This window comes from Dipodomys merriami, unplaced genomic scaffold, assembly GCF_024711535.1.
Source record: "Dipodomys merriami isolate MVZ:Mamm:240054 unplaced genomic scaffold, mDipMer1.0.p SCAF_25, whole genome shotgun sequence".
Taxonomy (NCBI): domain Eukaryota; kingdom Metazoa; phylum Chordata; class Mammalia; order Rodentia; family Heteromyidae; genus Dipodomys; species Dipodomys merriami.
In genome coordinates this window covers 6,355,330-6,377,863 of record NW_027203937.1, presented here as the reverse complement: position 1 = coordinate 6,377,863, position 22,534 = coordinate 6,355,330, and the positions used below count along the sequence as shown (strand labels likewise).

Here is a 22,534-nt window from a genome sequence, read left to right as displayed (position 1 = left end):
GATAATATTCTCATAGACTTCCCTGCCTGGCTGGCTTCAAACTCGATTCCTCAGATCTCAGCCTCCTGAATAGCTAGGATTACAGGTGTGAGCCACCAGCACCAGACTCTGCCAACAACTTTTAAAATAAAAATTCTTCTTGTAACAATGTAGCCAAACTTCTCACTCAGGGAGGTGACACCAAGAGTTACAGTAACATCTCTGAAGAAAACAGAACTCAAACATTCAAAGTCTATAATCCTAGCTACTTGGGAGGCAGAGATCGCAGGATTACAGTTGGAGGCCAGTTCCTACAGATGGATGGACAGATGGACAGACAGACTCTCTCTCTCTTTCTCTCTCTCTCTCTCACACACACATACACACACACACACACACACACACACACACACAAACACATTAGCAAGGATCCACCTCACCCACTAGCTGAGTGCAGTGGTACATACATTATCCTAGCAATATGAGGAAAGACAAATAGGAAGATCACAGTATAGGCTTGCTTGGGCCTAAAGCAAGACTATATCTGAGAAATAGCCAAATAATCAACACAAAAAGAGCTGGAGGAAGGGCTCAAGTGATAAAAAGGCTTGCCTAGCAAGCATAAGGATCTGAGTTCAAATCTTAGTGTCACAAGGAAAAAAAAAAGACTCTGGATAAGCATTAGCTCAAGAGTATTTATTAGCCTTGTTAGAAAATTTAGATTTTTAGCATTCCTAATGTAAAATATTTTATCTAAAATAAGACCACAGGACTGAGTGTGGTGGCTCATGTCTGTAATCCCAACTACCCAGGAGGTATTGCAGTTCAAAGCCAGCCAAGCAAAATTTTAGTGGGGCCTCTCTTCATCTCAACCAAGAAGCTAGGTGTGGTGGCAAACATCTCTCATCACAACTACTGAGAAGTATAGAGAGGAGTTAAAGACCGAGGTTGGCCCCAGGAAAAATCACTAGACTCTTAACTGAAAAATAAATAGAAAGCAAAAAAGAAAAGAAAAGAAAAAAAAAAGCTGGAGGTGTGGTATGGCTAAAATGGCAGAGTGCCTGCCAATAAGCTCCAAAATGTGTATCCAAACCTCAGTAACACACACACACACACACACACACACACACACACACACATTCAATCAATCAATAAAGTAAAATACGAAGTCAGGCTAACTTGCCAATATTATTTAAGTAAGATGATAATTTATTCTAAGAGTTTTACAAAATACTTTATGAAATTATGTATCCACAGAAAGTACAGTAAAAGTAAATGGTTTTTATTTTATTTAAAACTTTGTGAAGTATAGATGTGGCAACTTTTATGCTTCTTCATATAATAAACTTATGAGAAAAGCAATCATATATATGTAAGATAGTTCCATTTTGTATTTAACATACTTTATTGCAAAATGCAGGCTGAAGACTTACTTTTTAAAAAGAGAAGTAAACCAAAATAAGCCAAGAATTGAATTCCATTTACAGCCAGTGGGTGGCACCAAAGTACATTTGAGACGGAGGAAAAGTGCAAGTTCTCTTAAGACAGAAGTCTGCAGTCAGTCCAGTCTTGTTCTAACTAGACTTCAGTATTTATTAGTAATTACAGAGTAAACAGTTATTTGTGTGGTTTGCTGACATCACTGAAGTTCTCCTTCTCTGCCACTAACCCAGGACTGTGTTTCTGTTGCTTTTTTCTACAACTACTAATTTGGTAAATTCTGCAAGAATCTAATTGAGTCAGAGGCCTTCACTGTAATTCAAGATTGTGATGTGAAGCACATGCTGGCAAACTGGAACATTTTACTGGTTAAAAACATCTCCAAATTTAATAATTTGGGTTTAATAATTAGGTTTTTCTTTAAGCAACAACAATAATTCAGTATTCCTAGCTTGGTCAAATCTTTTTAATGCCTGAATCACAAATAAATCACAGGTCTTGTCATTATTTAAATTCCTTGGGCTTTTGTAGTCAAAGAAACACATGCAGACTGACTTTACTGAAGTGTGTAGCATTTCTTAGTGGCAGCAGATAGGAAGCAAGAATCTGTTAGAGACATCCAAGGTCAGCTTCCACCCATGTAGTCCTTTTCAGTGGAGCAGCTTGTGGGCTCTGGGCTTATTTGGAAATCTTGGCAATTAAAAGCATTCTGAGGGGCAATGTTGCTTCAATCCAAGAGTTGGGGGAATTTACCATCTTTTCCCAGAGAGCAACTTCCTCAGAAGTAGAATCCATCCAATCTACTTCTGTGCCATAGCTTTTTCCTAAAAAAAAAAAAAAAAAAAAAAAAAAAAAAAAAAAAAAGATCATCTGAGCGATCCCATTACCAAGATCATTCTCATAATTCCCAGAGCAATGATTTCTTTTCATGCAACTATTATAGCTAGCTGACAATTTGTCAGGGACAGAGAGATGTTGGGAGGATTCTGTACTAGGATCGAAGTAACATCAGCTGTCCCTCAGGAAGTGGGTAAGACTCTGGTGCCTAGAGGATTCATTTTCATATCCTGGCTCTCACTTAGTAGCTCTGTTAATTCAACTTCCTGGAATATCAGTTCTTTGGGTAATAACAATATTAGAAAGTATCATATCCGTTGTGCAGAATTAAACAATGCAGATAAAACATTTAATACAATTAACTACAATGTTCTATAGATGTTAATTATCATAGTTATCCAAAGTATATCTTTACCTTTGAAGAATCATAAATATTTTCTTTTATTTTGGTGTGTAGAGGATGGTAATATAGGTATATCTCCTTTCCTCACCAACAATAACTTAAGTGCTATAAGGACAGTCACTACATACTGTTAATTCTCATATCCAGAGTCCTTGGAACACAGAATAGCATTCATTCACTAATTTATTCATTATACCTACTGGCTATCTGTTATCACTAGGACAAGGCAAGGCAACCAGAAATCTCTCCTTATCCCAGGGGAATTTGGCTCTTGGAGAATGAAACATGGATCAAATGTTACCTGTTCCAAAGCCAATCCGGAGACCTCCCAAAAACTGGTTTGTTAATTTGTAATGGTCCCAGACAGTGAGTTCAACACAGGCTTCCTTCAAATCTTCAGGCCTGAACCCATCATAGACCATGGTATGGTTGAAGACAGGGTTGGTGGTTTTCCCTACAGCTCTTGTCTTCTGGCGACTTTTCCTACTGGTATCAGGAAGGATGGTACTACAAAAAGAGACATGATTATAGGAACGTTTTGAGATGGTATAATAGTGAACATGCATATTTTCAGTATACTACAGCATTGGAAAGGAAGGAAGGAAGTGTGGAGAGATAGTGCTGGTGGTGTTTGGGGGAAGGCAGGGAAGAAGACAGACTTGCTTTGGATCTTCCTCTGCCACTTATAAGCTAAGCTTGCCAGGGACAGTTGCTCAACCTCCGCTTCCTCACCTACAGAGGAGAATGGATGACACTGACTTCAGAAGGTTGATATGGCAATTATTTAACACATGCACAACACAAAGTCCAAAGTCTGCATTTAGTAACTGATTCTATATGGTAGCAATTGCCCGATGGTCTCTTTAAAAGTTAAAAGCACAGTGTATTCCTGATTACCTATGATAACCTAAGGAATTAGTGTTATAATATTTATAGTGTAGAAAAATGTTATAAATACCTATCATCTAAGCTAGTGGCTAAGATGGTAGTTCCTTTCCATGTTTATAATAGAAAAAAGGTTGCCATTTAGAAACTTAAGCAAGCTATCTTAAGCTTTAACTATTAGTAGAGGTCTATTTATTGAATAATTTTCTAAGTATCTATAGACTGGTACAAATGGACCACAATGTGTGGAACAAAGGAAAAGAATTCTGTTCCACAAAAAGTCCCGGTTCTACAAAGGAGCCAAGGAGTGTGCCATCTTATCTTTCAAAATTTGATCAACTCCTAATACTCTTTCCTTCACCTATCAATGTAGTGTGTTTGAGTTTGAGGCCTCTACTTTCATTTGTACATCCTTCTCTAGCTTTACAATTTCAAAAATAAATAATGCTGCCAGGCACTGGTGGCTCATGCTATAATCTTATCTACACAGGAGGCTGAGATCTAAGCTAGCCCAGGCAGTTAAGTCCATGAAACTGTTATCTCCAATTAATGGCCAAAAGTCAGAAATGGAGCTGTGGCTCAAGTGGTAGAACACTGCTTTGAGCAAAATAGCTCATGGATAGCATCCAGTTCAAGCCCCAGTACCCACACAGAAAAAAAAAAAAAAAGGTAAATGTAGCCTTGGGAGTTGTTATTACAGATTCCTCTACTTGGTGTCTTCATTATTAAACTACAAATGATGAGTTTCAATATCCCTGATATAGAGAACTGAACATAACGAGCAAAGGCTAAGGCTAAAGTAGAACTGAAGAGGGCTGAGTCATTAATGCTGTTACCATCTAACAAATGAATTTAGATGGCTTCCTCTTAGCAGTGGCAGCTCAAGGCACTCCTTTACCCAGATGTGGACTTCTCCAGTGCTATGAAGCTTTTTACCTATAACAGAATGAGAGAAAATGTTTACTTCTATTTCTTTTTTAATAATCTTGCATCCCAGGTTGTCATCTTAAATATATCGCAGTGTTGCTAGTTAGTACATGACAGTATTAAATTGATTAAACTTTACTCTTTTATCTTTTGAGGTACTAGAGTTTGAACTCAGAGCCTCATACTTGTTTAGATGGTACTCTACCACTTGACCCACATCTTCAGCCTGACTTTCTGTTGGTTATTTGGAGACAGAGTCTCAGATTTTTCTACCCAGAATGGCTTCAAACCACAATCCTTGGGATCTCAGCCTACTATAAGTAGCTAGGATGGTAGGTGTGAGCCACCAACACCCAGCTCCTATTTGTTTTAACTATATCATTCATAGTCTAGCTGTAATGAGCTCAAGATAGCTTTATAAAAGTAATTTATAAACTGGGCATTGGTGATTTATGCCTGTCATCCTAGCTAATCAGAAGGCTGAAGATTGCAGTTTGAAGACAGCCCAGGCAAAAAACTCCATGAGACTCTAATCTCCAATAAACCATCAAAAGCCAGAAGTAATGCTATAGCTCAAATGTAGAGTACTAGCCCTGAACAAAAAAGGTAAGGGACAGTACCCACAGGCCCTGAGTTCAAGCCCCAGCACTTATTCATAAATAAATAAATACAATGAAAAATTCATATTGCTTCTGAGTATTCCATTGTTCTTTTGAGGGTTTTTTTTTCTTGGTTCAACAAGATCAGATCTGAGGGATGTGAATTATCCACTCATAGTTAATTCAAAACATCTGAATAAATGTTAGTTTTTCAAGCATTAATCCTAATATAAGTCAGTGCTAGTAGAAGGTATTTTAAACATATTTAAGTGTAAAGTAATCAATGTAGATACTGGCTAAAGTACTGCCATTTTTATTAATAGTGTTTTCATGTGCATACAGACATACATACATTTTTTGTGCCAGTCCTAAGTCTAGAACTCAGGGCCTGGGCACGGTACCTGAGGAGCTATTTTTGCTCAACCACTTGAGCCACAGCTCCGCTTGTGGCTTTTTGGCATTTAATTGGAAATAAAGAATCTCACGGAATTTCCTGCTCAGATTGGCTTCGAACCACAATCCTTCCAGATCTCATCTTCCTGAGTAGCTAGGATTACAGGCATAAGTTACTGGCATCAGGAGTGTTTACATATTTTATAGGGATATTGCATATACATATGATATTTAATATTGTGAATAGAGACTTACTAAGAAGCTGATTTGGTCTGAAGTTGCTGTCTAGGCTGGATACACATAGAAAGAAGATTTCTATTATTTAAGCAAACAGGATTTAGTGAACAATTATGATGTGCTAACGTCTATGCTAGGAATGTCATTAAATATACAAGGAATACGAGAGTTTGGTGCTGGTGGCTTACACCTGTAATCCTAGCTATACTGAGACATGAAGATCATGGTTTGAAGCTAGCAAGAGACTCTTTCTCCACTTAACCATCAGAAAAGCTGGATTGGAAGCATAATTCAAGTGTCAGCCACGAGAGAGAAAAAGCCAAGCAAAACTATAAGGCCCTGAGTTTAATCCCCAATACTGGGACAAAAAATAATAAGAAATGAAATGATCTATGCCCTTTGGAAGTGTTTATAGTTAGACATGAGAAATTCAAACAAAATCTATAAATACATAGCATGAAATCCAAGGTATTACTGTATGCTCTAGAAGATGGTATGGTAGGTGATGGCTAAGTTAGTCTTATAGATGAGAGGGGAGTTCAGCTAAGACATGGACAAGAGGGGGAAAGAGGAAGCCATTGTAGGAAGGAAGGACTATATAAGTAAAAACACAGCCAAGGTGGAGTCATCACAATACGCTATTCTCTAGCTCCCATGACCAAGTGATAGTGGGGAAAGTGAGAAACAGAGCTGGCATTTCTATGCATGGTAACCTTAAGTGATAGAATACAAATTATGTGCAAAAGACTCCGCCTTTAAAGAAGATCCAAAGGGCTGGGAAAATGGCTCAGTGGTAGAGGCTTGCCTTGCATGCATAATGCCATGGATTCCTCAGCATGACATAAACAAAAAAAGCTGGAAGTGGCACTGTGGCTCAAGTGATAGAGTGCTAGCCTTGAGCTGAAGAGCTGAGGGACAGCGCCCAGGTCCAGAGTTCAAGCCCCATGACCAAAAAAAAAAAAAAAGAAAAAAGAAAGAAATTAGGATAAAGAAGATCCAGAAATCACAAGATGATGGTCTAGATGTAATTTGGCCTCAAGATGCTTTCTTTGACCTCTATTTCTTTTAAATACTTAACTATTATTTTTTTTTTATCTTAGTTCAGCTACTTCCTTACCATCTATTACTTCCTTCATAGAGCTAACCTCTGTGTCTGGTTACTTAAATACTTGAGTTTGCAACCCCTAACTTCAGCCATAGCAGTCGCACAGATGGGTAAGAAGAATGCTTGAGAGTAGAGATGAGGCCTGGTGTTTTGCTCTATAGCTGGGCTGAACACATGAGGCCCTAATGTCAAGGATGTAATTAGCAATCTTGATACTAAAGCTTCACTTCCTAATAAGACTCTAAGAATGGAGTACAAGTGAAGTTCTAATTTCTTAGGACTTTCCCTGAATCCTAATTCCCATCTGTGAAAAAAAAAAAAAACAACACCCCAGCTCCATTCTTACATCAGCACTTTCATGAGGGCCACATTCTGAACACAGGAAAGGCCAGCTACACGGCACAGATACATACTATATAGAAGGAGAGTAAAGGCAAAACCAGGACTGAAAAAAAATGATGATTTTCTCATAGAATCAGAGAATAGAATGGTGGTTAAGAGGTTTGGGGTAAAGGCAAAGGGGAGTTGTTGTTTAATGGGCACAGCCCACTATTTAATGAGGTAAGAGAAAGTTCTGGAGGACACTATGCAACAATGTAAATATATTCATCATGACTGAGCTGTGCACTTAAAATGGTTAAGTTGGGAAATTTAATATTATATGTTTTTTTATTTCATGAAAAAAGCGAGAATTTTCTAATTTACAACTATAATTGACTCATTTGGTCTGATAAAGTATTATTAACTTACTAAATCTGTCTAGAGCTTCATGTGTGAAAATATAATAGGAACCTGATAGAATCTTTGGAGAGGAGAAAGATAGAGAATAGAAAATCATTTCTTACCAGGGGTTGGCTCTGGAACATACTGGAGAGCTAGCTTCATTTCCCCTCTGTTTTCTGCTTCAAGGGCAACTGGCGCTGTCTGAGGAATGAAGGACAATCAGCAGGTGAAGGACACAGATTTCACATCCTGTTTGTGGGTGCTACATTACAGGACCATATCTGCCTCATTTCTGGGACTAGGTATCATTTCAGTGCCCTGAATGAAAATGTCTTTGCACATTAGAGCTAGACTGTTGTCGCTATGACTAGAAAAACAGCGTGCATCTTAGAAAACCTTTCAGGGAACCCAGAAAGCCTTGCATGGTCTTTCAGACTCAGGTATGCTCAAAAAATAATGGATTGTTTGAAGATGGCAGAGGTAGCCTGAGGAGCTTTTACTTTTATTAAAACACACACATTAAGTTTTTGATCAACAAATAAAATATTTTATTTTCATTCCTTTTCTGTAAAAGAGTATAGTAGATGGTATGGGAATGTGTATGTGGGTAAGGGGAGCCGATATTTTCACAGCTGTATTAACACAATAATTACAGATCAAATGCAAAGGAGTCTGTCAGAATAACAAAGACCAGCCTGACATAGTATGTCATGTGTGTACTATCAGCTACTCAGAAGTTGAAAATTGAGAGGATTAGCCAGCTGAGACAAAAAGTTATTGAGATCCCATCTCAACAAGTAAACCAGGTGTGGTACTATACATTCTAGCTATGCAAATCCCTGCTACACAAGAAACATAAGTAGAGGATCACAGCCTGAGGCTACCCAAGGGGGAAAATGTGAGATCCTATGTAAAAAAAAACCCAAAACAAAAACCTGTAACCCCTCTGTACAGTATCTTTACAATAAAATTAAATTAAAAAAAAAACTAAGCAAAAATGGTTAGGACATTACTCAAATGGTAGCATGCTTGCCTAAAAAAGCATAGGACCCTAAGTCCAAATCCCAATACCACCAAAAGGAAGGAAGGAAGGAAGGAAGGAAGGAAAGAAGGAAGGCAGACAGGCAGGTGGGAAGGAGAGAGGGAAGGAGTAAGAAGGGAAAGGGGAAGCAGGGAGGGAGAGAGGAGGGAGAGGGGAAGCAGGGAGGGAGGGAAGGAGGGAAAGAGCAAGGGAGGGAGGGAAGGAGGGAAAGAGGAAGGGAGGGAGGGAAGGGAGGAAAGATGGATAAGACATAAAAGGCATGTTGCTTATTATTTGTAAGAAAAATGTTATATTTACGCATAAGGGAGGTGATTTTACTTTCAAATTCTGGCTACTTAGCACCTTAGTTCTAATATATGGGTATGACTCTGAAGTGTAACGGGAATAGTTAACATCTGAGGAATTTGAGTTCAGTGTGCCTGACATAGGCTTCAAATGATTTTGACACATTTGGGAACTGTTTTGTGTGTGTGTGTGATGTAGATACACTAAATAACGGTATATATTGATTATATTTATCATTTCTGAACTAGTTTGGACTACATCAACCCTCACACTGAAAATAATAATTTTTTTAAGAAAGAAAGATTTAAAGCTATCAAGATCTGAAGGCAAAGCTTTTAAAAAAGGGAAAGCATATATTAATTGTAAGAATTCAAAAGGTGGAAAACCTAACTAAATGGAAGCTAACAGTTATATTAACACAGACAAAATAGATTTTTTTTTGCCAGTACTAAGATTTTAACTCAGAGCCTTGCATTTGCAAGGCATTCTGAATACCACTTGAGACATTCTACAAGTATGTCTTCCCATGTAGGGGGATTCATTCTTCGAGATAACGTCTCAATTTATGGCTTGGCCAGTCTAGACTTTGATCCTTTCCCATGTCTCTAGGACAACAGACATGTGCAATCACACTGGGCCATTGTGCTTCCCCAGTAGCCTGAGATGAGAGGTACATACATCACTGCATCCAGCCATTGGTTATGATGGAGTCTGACAAGCCTTTCTTTGCCAGGCTGGCCTTGAACCACAATACTCACATCTCTGACTCCCATTTACTTAGGATTACAGGCTTGAGTCACTACCTTAAAGGACAAAGTAGATTTTAAACCAATAATTATTATTACTAGAGATAAAAAGAAGTATTTTAAAACAATAGTCAATCCATGACAAAATAATTCTAAATGTGTACGTGTACACTTAATAACACAACCTCAAAATAAATTAAAAAAAAAAACAGGCTTGGGAGGATGTACCTCAGTAGTAGAGCACTACCTATAAGACCATGGGTTCAACCCTCAGCACGGAAAGAACAAAAAGACAAAACTCAAAAGAACAAAAGACAATTCCAACACCATCTCTCTCTTAGTAATTCACAGTGATCACAGACATAAAACTGATAGGGATAGAAAAGATTTTAGCAAGTATAATTGACTTACTGAGAACATTATATCAAACCACCATGGAATATTCTTTTTCAAGTGGCACATGGATCATTTATCAAAATGTGACCATATGCTAGGCTAAAAGTATGTCTCAAATTTCAAAGGACTGCATTTCTTAAATGACCTTCCTGAAGAATGAAGTCACACACAGTTGTGTTAAATGAGTTCAACATTCTCCTTATAATCTTTTTCATTCTTGTTTTATCTTCACTGAGTGTACAAGTTAAGTAAATTCACCTCTAGTTTAAAATGATCCCACACTACACATCAGTAATGTGAGTTAAATGCAACTGAGCTTTTCCCTGTACATACAAGTATCCACCCAAGCAAGTAACTCTGACCTACCTTCCGCTTCAGAGGGTACCACCGCAATTGTGTGTTCTGTTTGTTGTCCCAGTCCCAGGCTTCCAAATCAAGTTCTACTTCCCCCAGGAAACTATTGCGTTTAAACGTATCCCGATGCCAAACAGACAGGTTCAGCTTCTGTGTCTTTAAGATTTGCTTTTCGATTTTATACTGCAGTGCAAAGAAGAAAATGTAAATGAATTACATTATTTCATGCCAAAGTTATGACACAGGGATGAAGACAAAAGTCATCAGTGCACATCAGATTTTCTCATCTGTAAGGTTTCAAGTCTCAAAAATATTGCAAAGTCATCTAATTCTGAGTATGTTATTTCAAAGAGCTCAAATCCATCTTTCACAAATGCTGAAGCTCTTCCCCCTCTGGAATAAGCAAACCATAGCTCAAATATCATAGCTGGTAATAGCTTTCTAAAAACAAAGGCCAATTATTCAGCTTTTGCAGGATGTTTTTAGATTATATATATCATAAACCAAATACAAGTTAAAAATACAAATCACATTAATATGATTCTGCTTTCTATGTGACAAGGTACTTCTTTTTAGACTTAAAAAATAGAGCTTTGAGTTTATAGCAAAATGGAGCAGAAAGTACAGAGTTCTGATACAATCTATCCCCTCCCCATACACTACTCTCTCACATTATTCCACAGGACTCTTAAGAATTTTTCAGAAAAGTTAATTTTCTTTTCCAGTTTCCCATGGCCAACAGAAAAAAATCTGGCACCTAATAATTTTTTATCTCCAGTGTAGTCAAACCTTGATTATATATAATCATGGAAGGAATAATAGTACTTTTAATCTAAAATAATCTCCATTTCATTTTATGATGTACTACTTGAACATCCATTTTGGTTGTAGCAGATCTGCCTTTCTCTGAATCTGCTATTCAAGTTAGTTTAAGTAGTTGACCCAGTAGAAGCTAAGGAACTGGGTTATCTTGAAGTAGCAATTAAAAACTTGCTTGAGAAAATCCACAGGTAGCCAATCAACATGAATGACTAACAACTCACTGAACTATGGCTTCCTCCTTTTCCAGAGGATAATAAAAAACAGGAGTCTTCAGAAAAGAGGGAGTGAATAACACTTGCTATATTTTCATTTTAAAGGTCTGTTAGTAGGGACAAAGAAAGCCCGGGGAGAAAAAAGTGTGGTATATGAGCCAGGTAGACTTTCCAAACATCTGTCTTTCCAATAAGCATTTCTGGGACCTACCCTAGACACTGTACCACCAGTCAATATTTATGAAGCATTTAGGGTGTTAATCTCTTCATCTTTGTGAAGTGGTTTAACATCCATAATTACTAAAGGAAATTATTAGTTTTTCCCTACTGCAGATCAAAAATGATCATTATCCTCATTTCTCATATCTGAGATGGAGATGTTTTATTCCCAAAGGGACAGAGCCTACTCATAAAACAGTGTCAGCATCTGTCCTCAAGGAACGTAAAATCTTACTGTTGAGGTAGACAATTAAACCACATTAAGTACTGAGTGTTAACACAGCCTATTATAAAGCAAGTTTATAGAGGCAGAGCTGGCAGGGAGCTTAGGGATTAAAAACAGCTTGGAGAAGTCGGGCACCAGTAGCTCACGCCTGTAATCTTAGCTACTCAGGAGGCTAAGAGCTGAGAATCACAGTGCAAAGCCAGACCGGGCAGGGAAAGAACTGGAAGTGGCGCTGTGGCTCAAATGGTAGAGCACTCTCCTTGAGCTGAAGAGCTGAGGGACAGTACCCAGGCCCAGAGTTCAAGCCCCATGACAAAAAAACAAAACAAACAGCTCAGAGAGGCATTAATGATTGCATGGAAGGAAGTTAGGGGAGAAATGTAGAGAAGAATATTCCAGTCTGAAGAGGCAGAAAGTGACAGCCATTTGAAAAAATAAAGGCATTTGGCCCAAAATACAAAGAACACAGAGTAAAGAGAACAAAGATTTTGAAAGAGGAAAGCAGAAGCTGGAAGTCTTCAGGCTGTGAAGGAGTTATTATGCAGGTTATGAAAGCCAGACTTCACCTATAGGAGAACAGAATCCTAGATAATATTAAGCCGTGAACAATATAACCAAAATTGTGTAGTAGAAGCTTATTCTGGTTGTACAGCTTAACTTTATTTTCTGTGTATCCTTGAACAAGTTAATTATTCCTCCAAGTTTCATTGTCTCATCAGTGAGATGTAAGTAATAATAACCATTTGGTAGGTTATATGGGTGGTGAATACATGGGATGATGTACTTAATACTCATGATATATTATTTTTCTTTTCTTTTCTTTTGGGTGCTGGTCCTAGATCCTGAATTCAGAGCCTCACACTCTCCTTTGCTTTTTTTGCTCAAGGCTGGTACTTCACCACTTGAACCACACCTCCACTTCTAAGTATATTATTTCTTACAAAAAGCTTTCTTTCTCTTGGTTACTCACTGTATTTGTACAGATGCTACCTAAGAAGGCATGGTTATTTGAATGCACAGGTCACTACTTAGTATTTTCCTATGGAAAGAGTATAGATACCCGAAGTATCTCGTTATACACAGGATTCAAGGTTTTCTTCACGACAAGTGTTTTCCTCTTGCCCATTTTGCCTTTGTCTGGTAACAAGTAGGTCTTTACATATCTATGAAGAAAACATAAATAGATATGGTCAGAGAAGATGAAAGTAATGTCTCTGCCTCGACTTTTCTAATACTGTAAAAACTGACAGTAGGAATAATTACTTCATGAGATTGAGGAAAATAGTAAGAAAGGAATGTTCCTACCAACACCTTTGATCTCGAATGTTTAAATAGATTTTGGTAAAATGAGTCGTTTAATATACTATTTGAAGATTTCAAAGGGAAATTTCCTGAATTCATTATTTTCATCTCATATTACCTAATAAATGTGTAGAATGAAGAAGTCTAACCTGTAACAATGGTTAATTCTATGGGTTAATTTCTTTTTTTTTTGGGGGGGGTGTCCAGTCATGGGGCCTGAACTCTGAGCCTGGGTACTGTCCCTCAGCTCTTCAGCTCAAGGCTAGCGTTCTACCACTTGAGTCACAGCGCCACTTCCGGCTTTTTTCTTTTTGTTTATGTGGTGTCGAGGAATCAAACTCAGGGCCTCAGGCATGTAAGGCAAGTGCTCTACCACTGAGCCACCTTCCCAGCCCCAATGGGTTAATTTCTTATTCAAGAAAGGTTTGGATGCTATAGAATTGGTTTGGGGTTCTTCTTTATAAATGTTTTTGTTAATGCTTTCTGAAAAAAAAATCTTAGTATATGTTGGTTGGGTTATACTCAATGTAAAAAGATAAATGCTGAACTTCATTGTTTTTTCTATAAAAAATAACAGGAAGAAGGATTAGGATAACCAAGTAAAATATTTAGGAATCAAGCTTCTGCAAAAGAATAAGTAGAGAATCACTGAATCCTTACAAACTGAAACTATGATTTCAAGGATGAATTGGTAATTTTCCCTGAGAGTTCTTCTGTAGAACTTAATTCAAATATGGAAACTACCTTATTTTAAAGTCTTAAAGTCTTAACTGTTTTCGCATGAATGGACATTGTAGAATATGCATCACACATTATTAATGTTAGCAAAAGTTTGAAAAGAGACTGGGGTTCAAGGTTTCATTCTTTATTGCTGCTCTCTGAATTCATGGATATTCTTGTTTGTTTCTAGTCCTTGTTTCCTTATCTGTAAAATAAAAGAACTGGACAAGATGATCTCAAAGGTCACTTCCATATTTCTCTGATATTTTTTATAATTTAATGTTTCACATGCAAATTTATATAGTAAATAAAACAGCATTTCCCTCCAACTTTAATGAACATGGCCCCTTCTTTTGATTGTTTTACTTCATTCTCAATTATTTTGGGTAGGTACTATAGCTTGAATACAGGGCCTTGCTCTATTACTTGGCTGTTTTGCTCAAGGCTAGAGCTCTACCACTTGAACTATACCTCTACTTCTAGCTTCAACTGATTAATTGGAGATAAGAGTCTCTTTTCTGCCTGGGCTAGCTTTGAACTGTGATCTTCAGATTATAGGCAGCAGCCACCAGTAACTGACTATAAATTAAACCTGAGAAACTTACTGTTAATTATCTAACAATGAAATAATTACTTTTGGCCAATACTGGGACTTGAAATCAGGGCCTCACAATTTCACTTGGCATTTTTTGCTCAAGGCTGGCATTGCATTACTTGGGACACATCTCACTTCCTCTCAAATCTAGGTTTGACAGATGTGTACTTACGGGTCTGAGCGCTGTTTCTTCACATCGGCTGCTGCTAAGTCTTTGCACTGGGCCACAAACACGTGCAGCTCCTTCAGTGACTCCACATAGTCCACTGCAAACTGGACATGTCCTTTCACTTCCAGATTGCCAAAGTCTCCACTATAAATACTCATCACACTGCCACTCACCTGGAGGCATCAGAAATACAATGTTTGTCTGTCTCATGCGTGAACCCAGAGCAAGGATCATGAGCATAACCCCTGTTTAACCTATTTTTCTTTTCTTTTTTAAGGTCAGTTGTGGGAATTGAACTCGGCCTGGGTGCTGTCCCTCAGCTCTTCAGCTCAACGCCAGCGTTCTACCACTTTGGTTTTCTGGTGGTTAACTGGAATAAGAGTCTCATGGATTTTCTAGCCCAGACTGGCTTTGAACTGCAATCCTCAGATCTTAGCTTTCTGAGTAGCTAGGATTACAGATGTGAGCCACCAGCACCAGGCTTAACCTATTTTTCTAGGCTGCATACAAAAACAGTTGATTTAATATGTCATAAAAACAAAAACAACTTGACATGATATACAGGACTAGGAATTTTCAAAGTTGCTAAAGAAAAAAGCAGATGAATAGTGAAATATAGTCATTTAGATGCCAGCTTATTTCAAAATGAGGTGCTTTTATGCTAGGTGGCATTCAGAGTTCTAGTTTTAGGCATGCATGGTATTTAAAATGCTAAAGAAAAAGGATCTGAGAAAGTCCAGGCACACAAATCACAGTGGCACATTGCTGAAATTTCCACAGCACTAAAAAGGAATTTTACCATGTTACTCATCCACTGAATCCAGGAAAATGCTTACTGAGCCATGCACTTTTAGAGGTCAAGAAGGGTAGAAAATGGATGATTAATGAGGAGGGTTTAAAGCCTTCTCAAAGGCATACATTAGAGGGTCAGAAGAAAATCAATTTGAATAGATTTTTTTAAGCTTCAAAAATTCAAGGCTAGCAAGAATTTAAGCATGGCATCATTTATTTGGTATGTCTAGTGAAATACAAAAGCATGTATGTATATCAGCAAAATATTTAGATGATTATATATCAGTATATTTACTTATTTCCACCCACAAACCATACACATACCCAGCTACCTTGCTTTATGTGAATAGTTTCATGTAAAGTCAAATTCTTTTCAAATTTGAACAGCTACATTTAGGAACTTTCCCTTAAATGGAATTTTAATGCTTCTAGAAGGCAAAGAATCATCTCTCCTATTCTTGTATGTGAATCAGTATTAAATTTTCAACAGGTATATGATTGTAAATAGTAAAAAATCATAGCCAATATGAGTAAATTTTATAGTAGTCACCCTATTTGTTGTACAAAATATTAGTTGTTCAATCCACTGATAAGATAGGCTTATCTTTGAAGTACTTACATTCAATTTTTAAAAGTTATAATGTATATAAAACCCTCTATCCTAAAAAAGGGGTGAAGAAGGAGGTGGAGAAGGAAGAGAAGGAAAAGCAATAGGAGGAAGAAAAGGAGGTAAAAAAAGAAAAAGTTAGCTATTAAGCAGCTAGTTAATAATTAGAGAAAATGTCTGTGAAGTTTGAGAACTACAACAGGTTACTTCACAATGTGCAGGAATATGGCACAGCAAGCCTTGGACAACAGAGAGATATTAACAGGGAGCTTTTGTTTACATACAGAAGACAAGGACGTCATGCCAGAGGAACTGCTAAGATTGGTTAAAGAGCCCGGGCTCTTCTTGTGTCTGCTGAGCTGGTAACTGCTTTCTGATGCTGTGTCTGTTTCTCTGTCATCACTCTACAAAACATCATATAATATGAACAGTATTTAAATTCAGAATGAGTCAAAGACAGAAATCTATGTTAGGCAAGGACAATTATCTTGTTAACTACCAATTTATGACATTTCTCAAGGTCACAGGATACTAGTGCTAATTCCCAGGTTGGGAGTTAGTGGTGCAGACTGTAGTTGATAATCTGCATTGTGCCTCACTTAAGGAAGAGGGCAGGGCACAGTCATCAAAATGGCAAAGTGATTTTCCACCTACAAGGTAGCCTCAGGGTGCTCTAAGAAACAGTACCACAAGGTAGCCCCAGGGTGCTCTAAGAAACAGTACCATTGTGAGCTTTCCAGTCACTCTTTAATACATACATTGCCTGGAGAACTTTAGTCATAAAGATTCAGAATGAGGGCTGGGAAGGTGGCTCAGTGGTAGAGCGCTTGCCTTGCATGCCTGAGGCCCTGCACCACATAAGCAAAAAGAAAAAAGCCAGAAGTGACTCTGTGACTCAAGTGGTAGAGCGCTAGCCTTGAGCTGAAGAGCTGAGGGACAGCGCCCAGGCCCAGAGTTCAGGCCCTACGACCGGACCCCCCCCCCAAAAAAAACAAACAAACAAAAAAAGAGATTCAGAATGAGCTCCTACGGGAGTTAGAGAGCTTATAGAGCACTTCAGAGGCTCCTGGGGTTATGGAGACATTAGTTCATGCCAACATATTCCAAGACCATGCAATTATTCATCAATATAATGGATGCCAATTCTAATGCAGATTAATAAGGGAGTTAAAGAAAAACAAAATTAATAACTGACATGGATAAGAAGACTCCTTACTCAAAGATTATAAAACATCCACACCTTTTAAATGTCTTTGTCATATTCTTTCCCCACATGAATAATTCTCTATTATAGCACATATGATATTCTACCTAGTGTATCAGATCAATGAGTAAATTACTGGAAGGATGGGATCCTGTCTTGTTGATCTGGAACAATCTTTTTATTTTCTCATATAATTAGCACTCAATCAATGTGGATAAAGTTAAGTCTCAGAAGACAGTGAATCCCATATCCTCTAATATCTAGTCCAACCCTAAACACTTTGAAAAACTGACAGAGTTTAATTTTGGCCTCTCTAATAAACAATTTCAAATAATTTGAACTTTCTTCTAGGTAGGGCTATGACTCAACAAGTTAAAACTGAATGAGAACATTTTAAAAACTGCTATAGTTTCTATCTCAAATTAGTATATGGTTCATTCCTATTACCCACCAAACCCCCCTCCACCTCATCCAGACCAAAGTGGGTCTACAATGGTATAAAAGCCACAGGAACTTCAGAGATGTTCACAACTTGATTCTAGCTAGTGATTGAATTCTAAAAATTGAGTAATTCTTTCAAAAGGAACACTGTGGGATCTTAAACGTGTGTGAGGACTGAATATGTGCAGATACAGCTCTTCTGAAGACCAGAATGGACAGAAAAGTATCCAGGATTGGAGAAGGGTGTATAACTAATATAACACTCATAATTTTCTTTCTATTCTTGCTAAGAAAAATCAGAGCAAAAGCTAAAATAGCACATATACTGGATACTCATTATTTGCCAGGTACTGTGCTGTGCATTTTTCCTAAGTTAGCCTACTAATGCCTGCATGTGGTGGTTAGGGACTAGGTAACCAGACTCAGGGAGACTCAATTATTTGTCCAAGATTGCTCACATAGCAAGTTAGTACTTGCTCACTTGGAATCTGACCTCAGACCTTAGGCTAACAACCTGACTACAAAAACATGAGACCTGGGGCTGGGAAGGTGGCTGAGTGGTAGAGTGCTTGCTTTGCATGCATGAGACCCTGGGTTTGATTCCTCAGCACCACACAAACAGAAAAAGCCGAAAGTGGTGCTAGGCTCAAGTGCTAGCCTTGAGCTGAAGAGCTGAGGGACAGCACCCAGGCCCAGAGTTCAGGCCCACAACTGACAAAACAAAACAAAACAAAAAACATGAGACCTTATTTGGGTCAAAAGATATTTGGGTCAAAAGATTCCAAATGCCCGGCACTGGTGGCTCACACCTGTAATCCTAGCTACTCAGGAGACTAAGATCTGAGGATCACGGTTCAAAGCCAGCCCAGGAAGGTCCATGAGACTCTTATCTCCAATAAACCACTAGAAAACTGGAAGTGGCACTGTGGCTCAAGTGGTAGAGCACTAGCCTTGAGCTAAAGAGCACAGGGACAGAGCCCAAGCCTAGATTTCAAGCCCCACAGACCAACAACAACAACAACAACAACAAAGATTCCAAATCTACTTATTAGTAGCTATTAGATTTTGGAAAAGTGACTCTGAGGGTCTTTCTTCTTCTTTTAAAATGGTAGAAAATAGTCCTCTTCTCCAATCCTGGATACTTTTTTGTCCATTCTGGTCTTCAGAAGAGCTGTATCTGCACATATTCAGTCCTCACACACGTTTAAGATCCCACAGTGTTCCTTTTGAAAGAATTACTCTATTTTTAGAATTCAATCACTAGCTAGAATCGAGTTGTGAACATCTGGATATTGAAATGAGTAGTAAGTGCCTGGTACATATACATACTAAGTACTGAACATACTGGTCATGTTCTTAAGGCAGTAGGTATAAGTGCCTGCTATATACAAGGGACTCTATATACTGGTCATGGTCATAAGGTAGTATGATGATCTGCATGAGAATCAGGTCTGGGATCCAGTTCTGGATCAACTTCACCAACCTTGTTCTGAGTTTCTTTACTTGTGATACTTGAGTATAATAATCTTCCAGGATCATTGGAGGATGAAATAAAAGAATAAATGTAAAATCTGCTGTGTCACTGTTATTTTTTAACAAATGCTTTCAAAGTAGTCATATTGCCTAGACTAAGTCAAATCAGCTCCAAGCTACAGAAGGGTAGCTAATTCCTGCCAACATATTTCTCCCTGGATTTCTTGTTTTGTACCTACTTTGAAACAAAAGTCACATTCCCAAATCTAGGCAATCTGACTTCACTACCAAAAAAGAATTTCTGTTGGAGTCACATGAGATGTTCTATGCCTAGTTCCCGGACCAACAACACTGCCTCCATTGACTTGGAAGCAAGGGTCGGTCCTGCTGTCCTCTTTGGTCCCTGCTACAGTGGAACACAAACAGTCCAAGCAAATCTGCCTGTTTGGCTCCATTCTCCTGAAGGTATAAAAAACAAGACTTGCCTCATCTTGAAGAAATGCTGGAACAGACTTGCTCATCCTTTTGAGTTTGTCAGGATAGGAAAACTGATTATCCGGTTGTGAAGGCACTGTGGAAACTAAACAGCAGAATTCGATTTCAAATTATTCTTACAATGGTCAGATAATAGACATAAGCTGAAAACACACTTATTTTTCAATTTATGAATAAATGCATTGGGCAAATAGGTTAAAGGCACAGTAGTTCACATGCACAGGCCTGTGAGGTAAGCAACATGCTGTTTTAATAAACTATATAGAGAGAAAAAAAGAGAGAACAAGGAATTGAACCAAATAATAAATAAAAACTATTTTTTAAACTAGTTCTTGTTGAACTAGAGCTGGGCTCCAATTACTGAACCATTTTACCAATGTGAATTGGTTTTACTTATATTTTAAAAATATCAGACCTATGAACCCCAAATTCTATAAGTTATTGGTTCATCTCCTCAAGATACACTGTATGACCAGCATGCTGCAGGATGAAAAACTATTTCATTTGAACAGTAAGTATCTTTACACATAACTCAACAATGGAAGTGTTCTTGGCCTTTAGGTGCTTAGGAGCAAGCTTGTTTACTTAATGATCATGAGGTTTCTTTTTCTCACAGTGTTTCTGACTCAGAACTATGAAAAGTAAAAATTAAAAACTGTTTCTGATGCAGGCACTGTTGACTCATGCCTGCAAGCCTACTTTAGAAGGCTGATATCTGAGGGTTGTGGTTCAAAGCCAGCCTGGACAGGAAAGTCTGTGAGACTCTTATCTCTAACACCGAAAAAGTCTCACATGGAATTGTGGCTCAAGTAATAGAGTGCTAGCCTTGGGCAAAAAATCTCAGGGTCAGCACTCAGGTCCTGAGTTCAAGTCCTAGGTCTGGTACCAAAAAAGAAAATTCTGAAAACACACATTAGTTTAAATAAATTTGAATATCCCAAGGCCAAGTTTAAATGGTTTAAGCTAGACCATTCTATGAATTTATTTTTTTCATTATTTAGAGAAAACTTTATTAGTTTCTGTAATCAAACCCATATAGATAAGACCTTACACATATAAGACAGTGTTTACCCCTGTACAAGTGAAAAAAATAAGCTTAATTATTCTATGAATATGAAAAATATAGCACATGTATTTTCTGCTATAATGAATACATGTGTGAATGGCACAGAAAGAGGTTGTATTCTAACCCTAATGTGCACAGCTCTAGTTAGAAAAGTATTTTCTCCTTTGTCTAAGAGTCATATTATCTGAGCTTTTCTTATGGTAAATCATAGCTCTTACAACAAAAGTTAATATTTTCCAAAGTATTTAGGTGCCTGACACATAGATTTTATATAATTATTTTCTAAATAAAAATGTTGCCTGATACAGAATCCTTAAATTATATTGTGAACACAATGAAAACGTAGTAACTTGGCTTATCCTTAAAAGTGATATTAGGAAAATAGATCTAAATAAAATTTCATTCCTACATATAAATCAAAAGACTCAAATTTACCATAAGCATTAGCTAAATTCATCTTTAATTAAAAAAATCATGCAGGCAAATCAAATTTGAACTTACTCACATATGAATTTTCATCTAGTTTTAGGTACACAAAGGTAAATGTACAACAAAACCCATTCTTCATGTCTCTTCCTATTGAACAACTCTCTCTTTTTCCTTCTTCGTGTGTGTGTGTGTGTGTATGTGTGTGTGTGTGTGTGTGTGTGTGTGTGTGTGTGTGTGTGTGTGTGTGTGAGTTACTTTGGTAGCACAAAGATTAGGTTGCAGTGTATGGGTCAATGAGACTAAAACTTTTTGGTTGCAATCCTTTCCTGTTATAATTAAAGTTAGATGAAGGCATGCCACTATTTAAATATCGTGAATTTTATACTTATGGGCTTTCATTATATATGTTTTGATTCTATATTTAATTTTATCTTATGAAAAGAACATATTATATGCTAATAAAAGTCACTAAGAAAGCTGGTGCTGGTGGCTTGTGCCTGTAATCCTAGCTATGCAGGTGGCTGAGATCTGAGGATGAAGTTTCAAACCCAGCCTGGACAGGAAAATCAGTTTCTTATCTCCAATTAATCACCAGAAAACCGGAAGTGGTGCTGTGGTAGAGTGCTGCCTTGAGCAAAAGAGCCTGGGGATAGCACCTAGGTCCTGAGTTCAAGCCCCACAAGCAACCAAAACAAACAAATAAAAAGTCACTAAGATTTATTTTTGGAAAATAGTGCTAAAAAGAGAGCAATTGATTGAGTCCAAATTTAGCACAAAACTGGTCTATTTGCCTTGACCAATAACTAAGCCAATTAGGAGATCTTGAGTGAACACAAAGAAACACAAGCATATGCATATTTGGCTTTCATTCCTCAGGCTAACTATTGAACAAAACATAGCAAGATAAGGTCAAAGGGCCAAACTTAAGCATTTCCCAGTTCAAAAGCAACACCTTTTAAGGTCTTATTTTGTCCGCAGCATCCAGAAATCACATACTCACAAGGGCCAGGCCTGGACTGTCTTCCTTCCTAGGCAGCTCTTAAGAATTTGTCAAGTCATGTGCCAGAGCTCAACTCTCCATTGCTTGCAGGAGGACCTTATGAGCAGTGTCAGATTACATGCCAGATGTCATGACTTCAGCATCAGCACATTGATTCCCTAGCTAATGGCTCCTTCCTTTAGCTGTTCTCCTCATTATTGTCTGTCAGCACACGCAAAGGCTGTGAGGAAATTACTATTAAAATACCATGGAACCAAGGGCAGAGGTATGTGAGATTATCTTCATATTTCCAGCATTTCTAGGTTTCTAGGTTTACAAAATGGATAGAAATAGGGGAGCTAAGAAACCACACATACTTTGCTTGGCCCCACAGAATCTTTATGTGCTATTTGTCCTAAAGATAGTGGTTAT

General features: G+C 37.8%; 1 protein-coding gene across 1 annotated transcript in view; it reads right to left on the bottom strand.

Annotated features, from left to right (window-relative positions):
• Window positions 1-1,239: 1,239 nt before the first annotated feature.
• Window positions 1,240-22,534, bottom strand: part of Sytl2 (synaptotagmin like 2) — a 132,674-nt gene continuing 111,379 nt past the window's right edge. Inside the window, 9 exon segments of the mRNA XM_070034849.1 lie at window positions 1,240-2,243; window positions 2,961-3,166; window positions 4,381-4,480; window positions 7,651-7,729; window positions 10,364-10,534; window positions 12,891-12,993; window positions 14,620-14,789; window positions 16,300-16,419; window positions 19,619-19,713. Of these exon segments, the coding sequence (XP_069890950.1) occupies window positions 2,098-2,243; window positions 2,961-3,166; window positions 4,381-4,480; window positions 7,651-7,729; window positions 10,364-10,534; window positions 12,891-12,993; window positions 14,620-14,789; window positions 16,300-16,419; window positions 19,619-19,713 (1,190 nt within the window). The 3' untranslated portion in view covers window positions 1,240-2,097.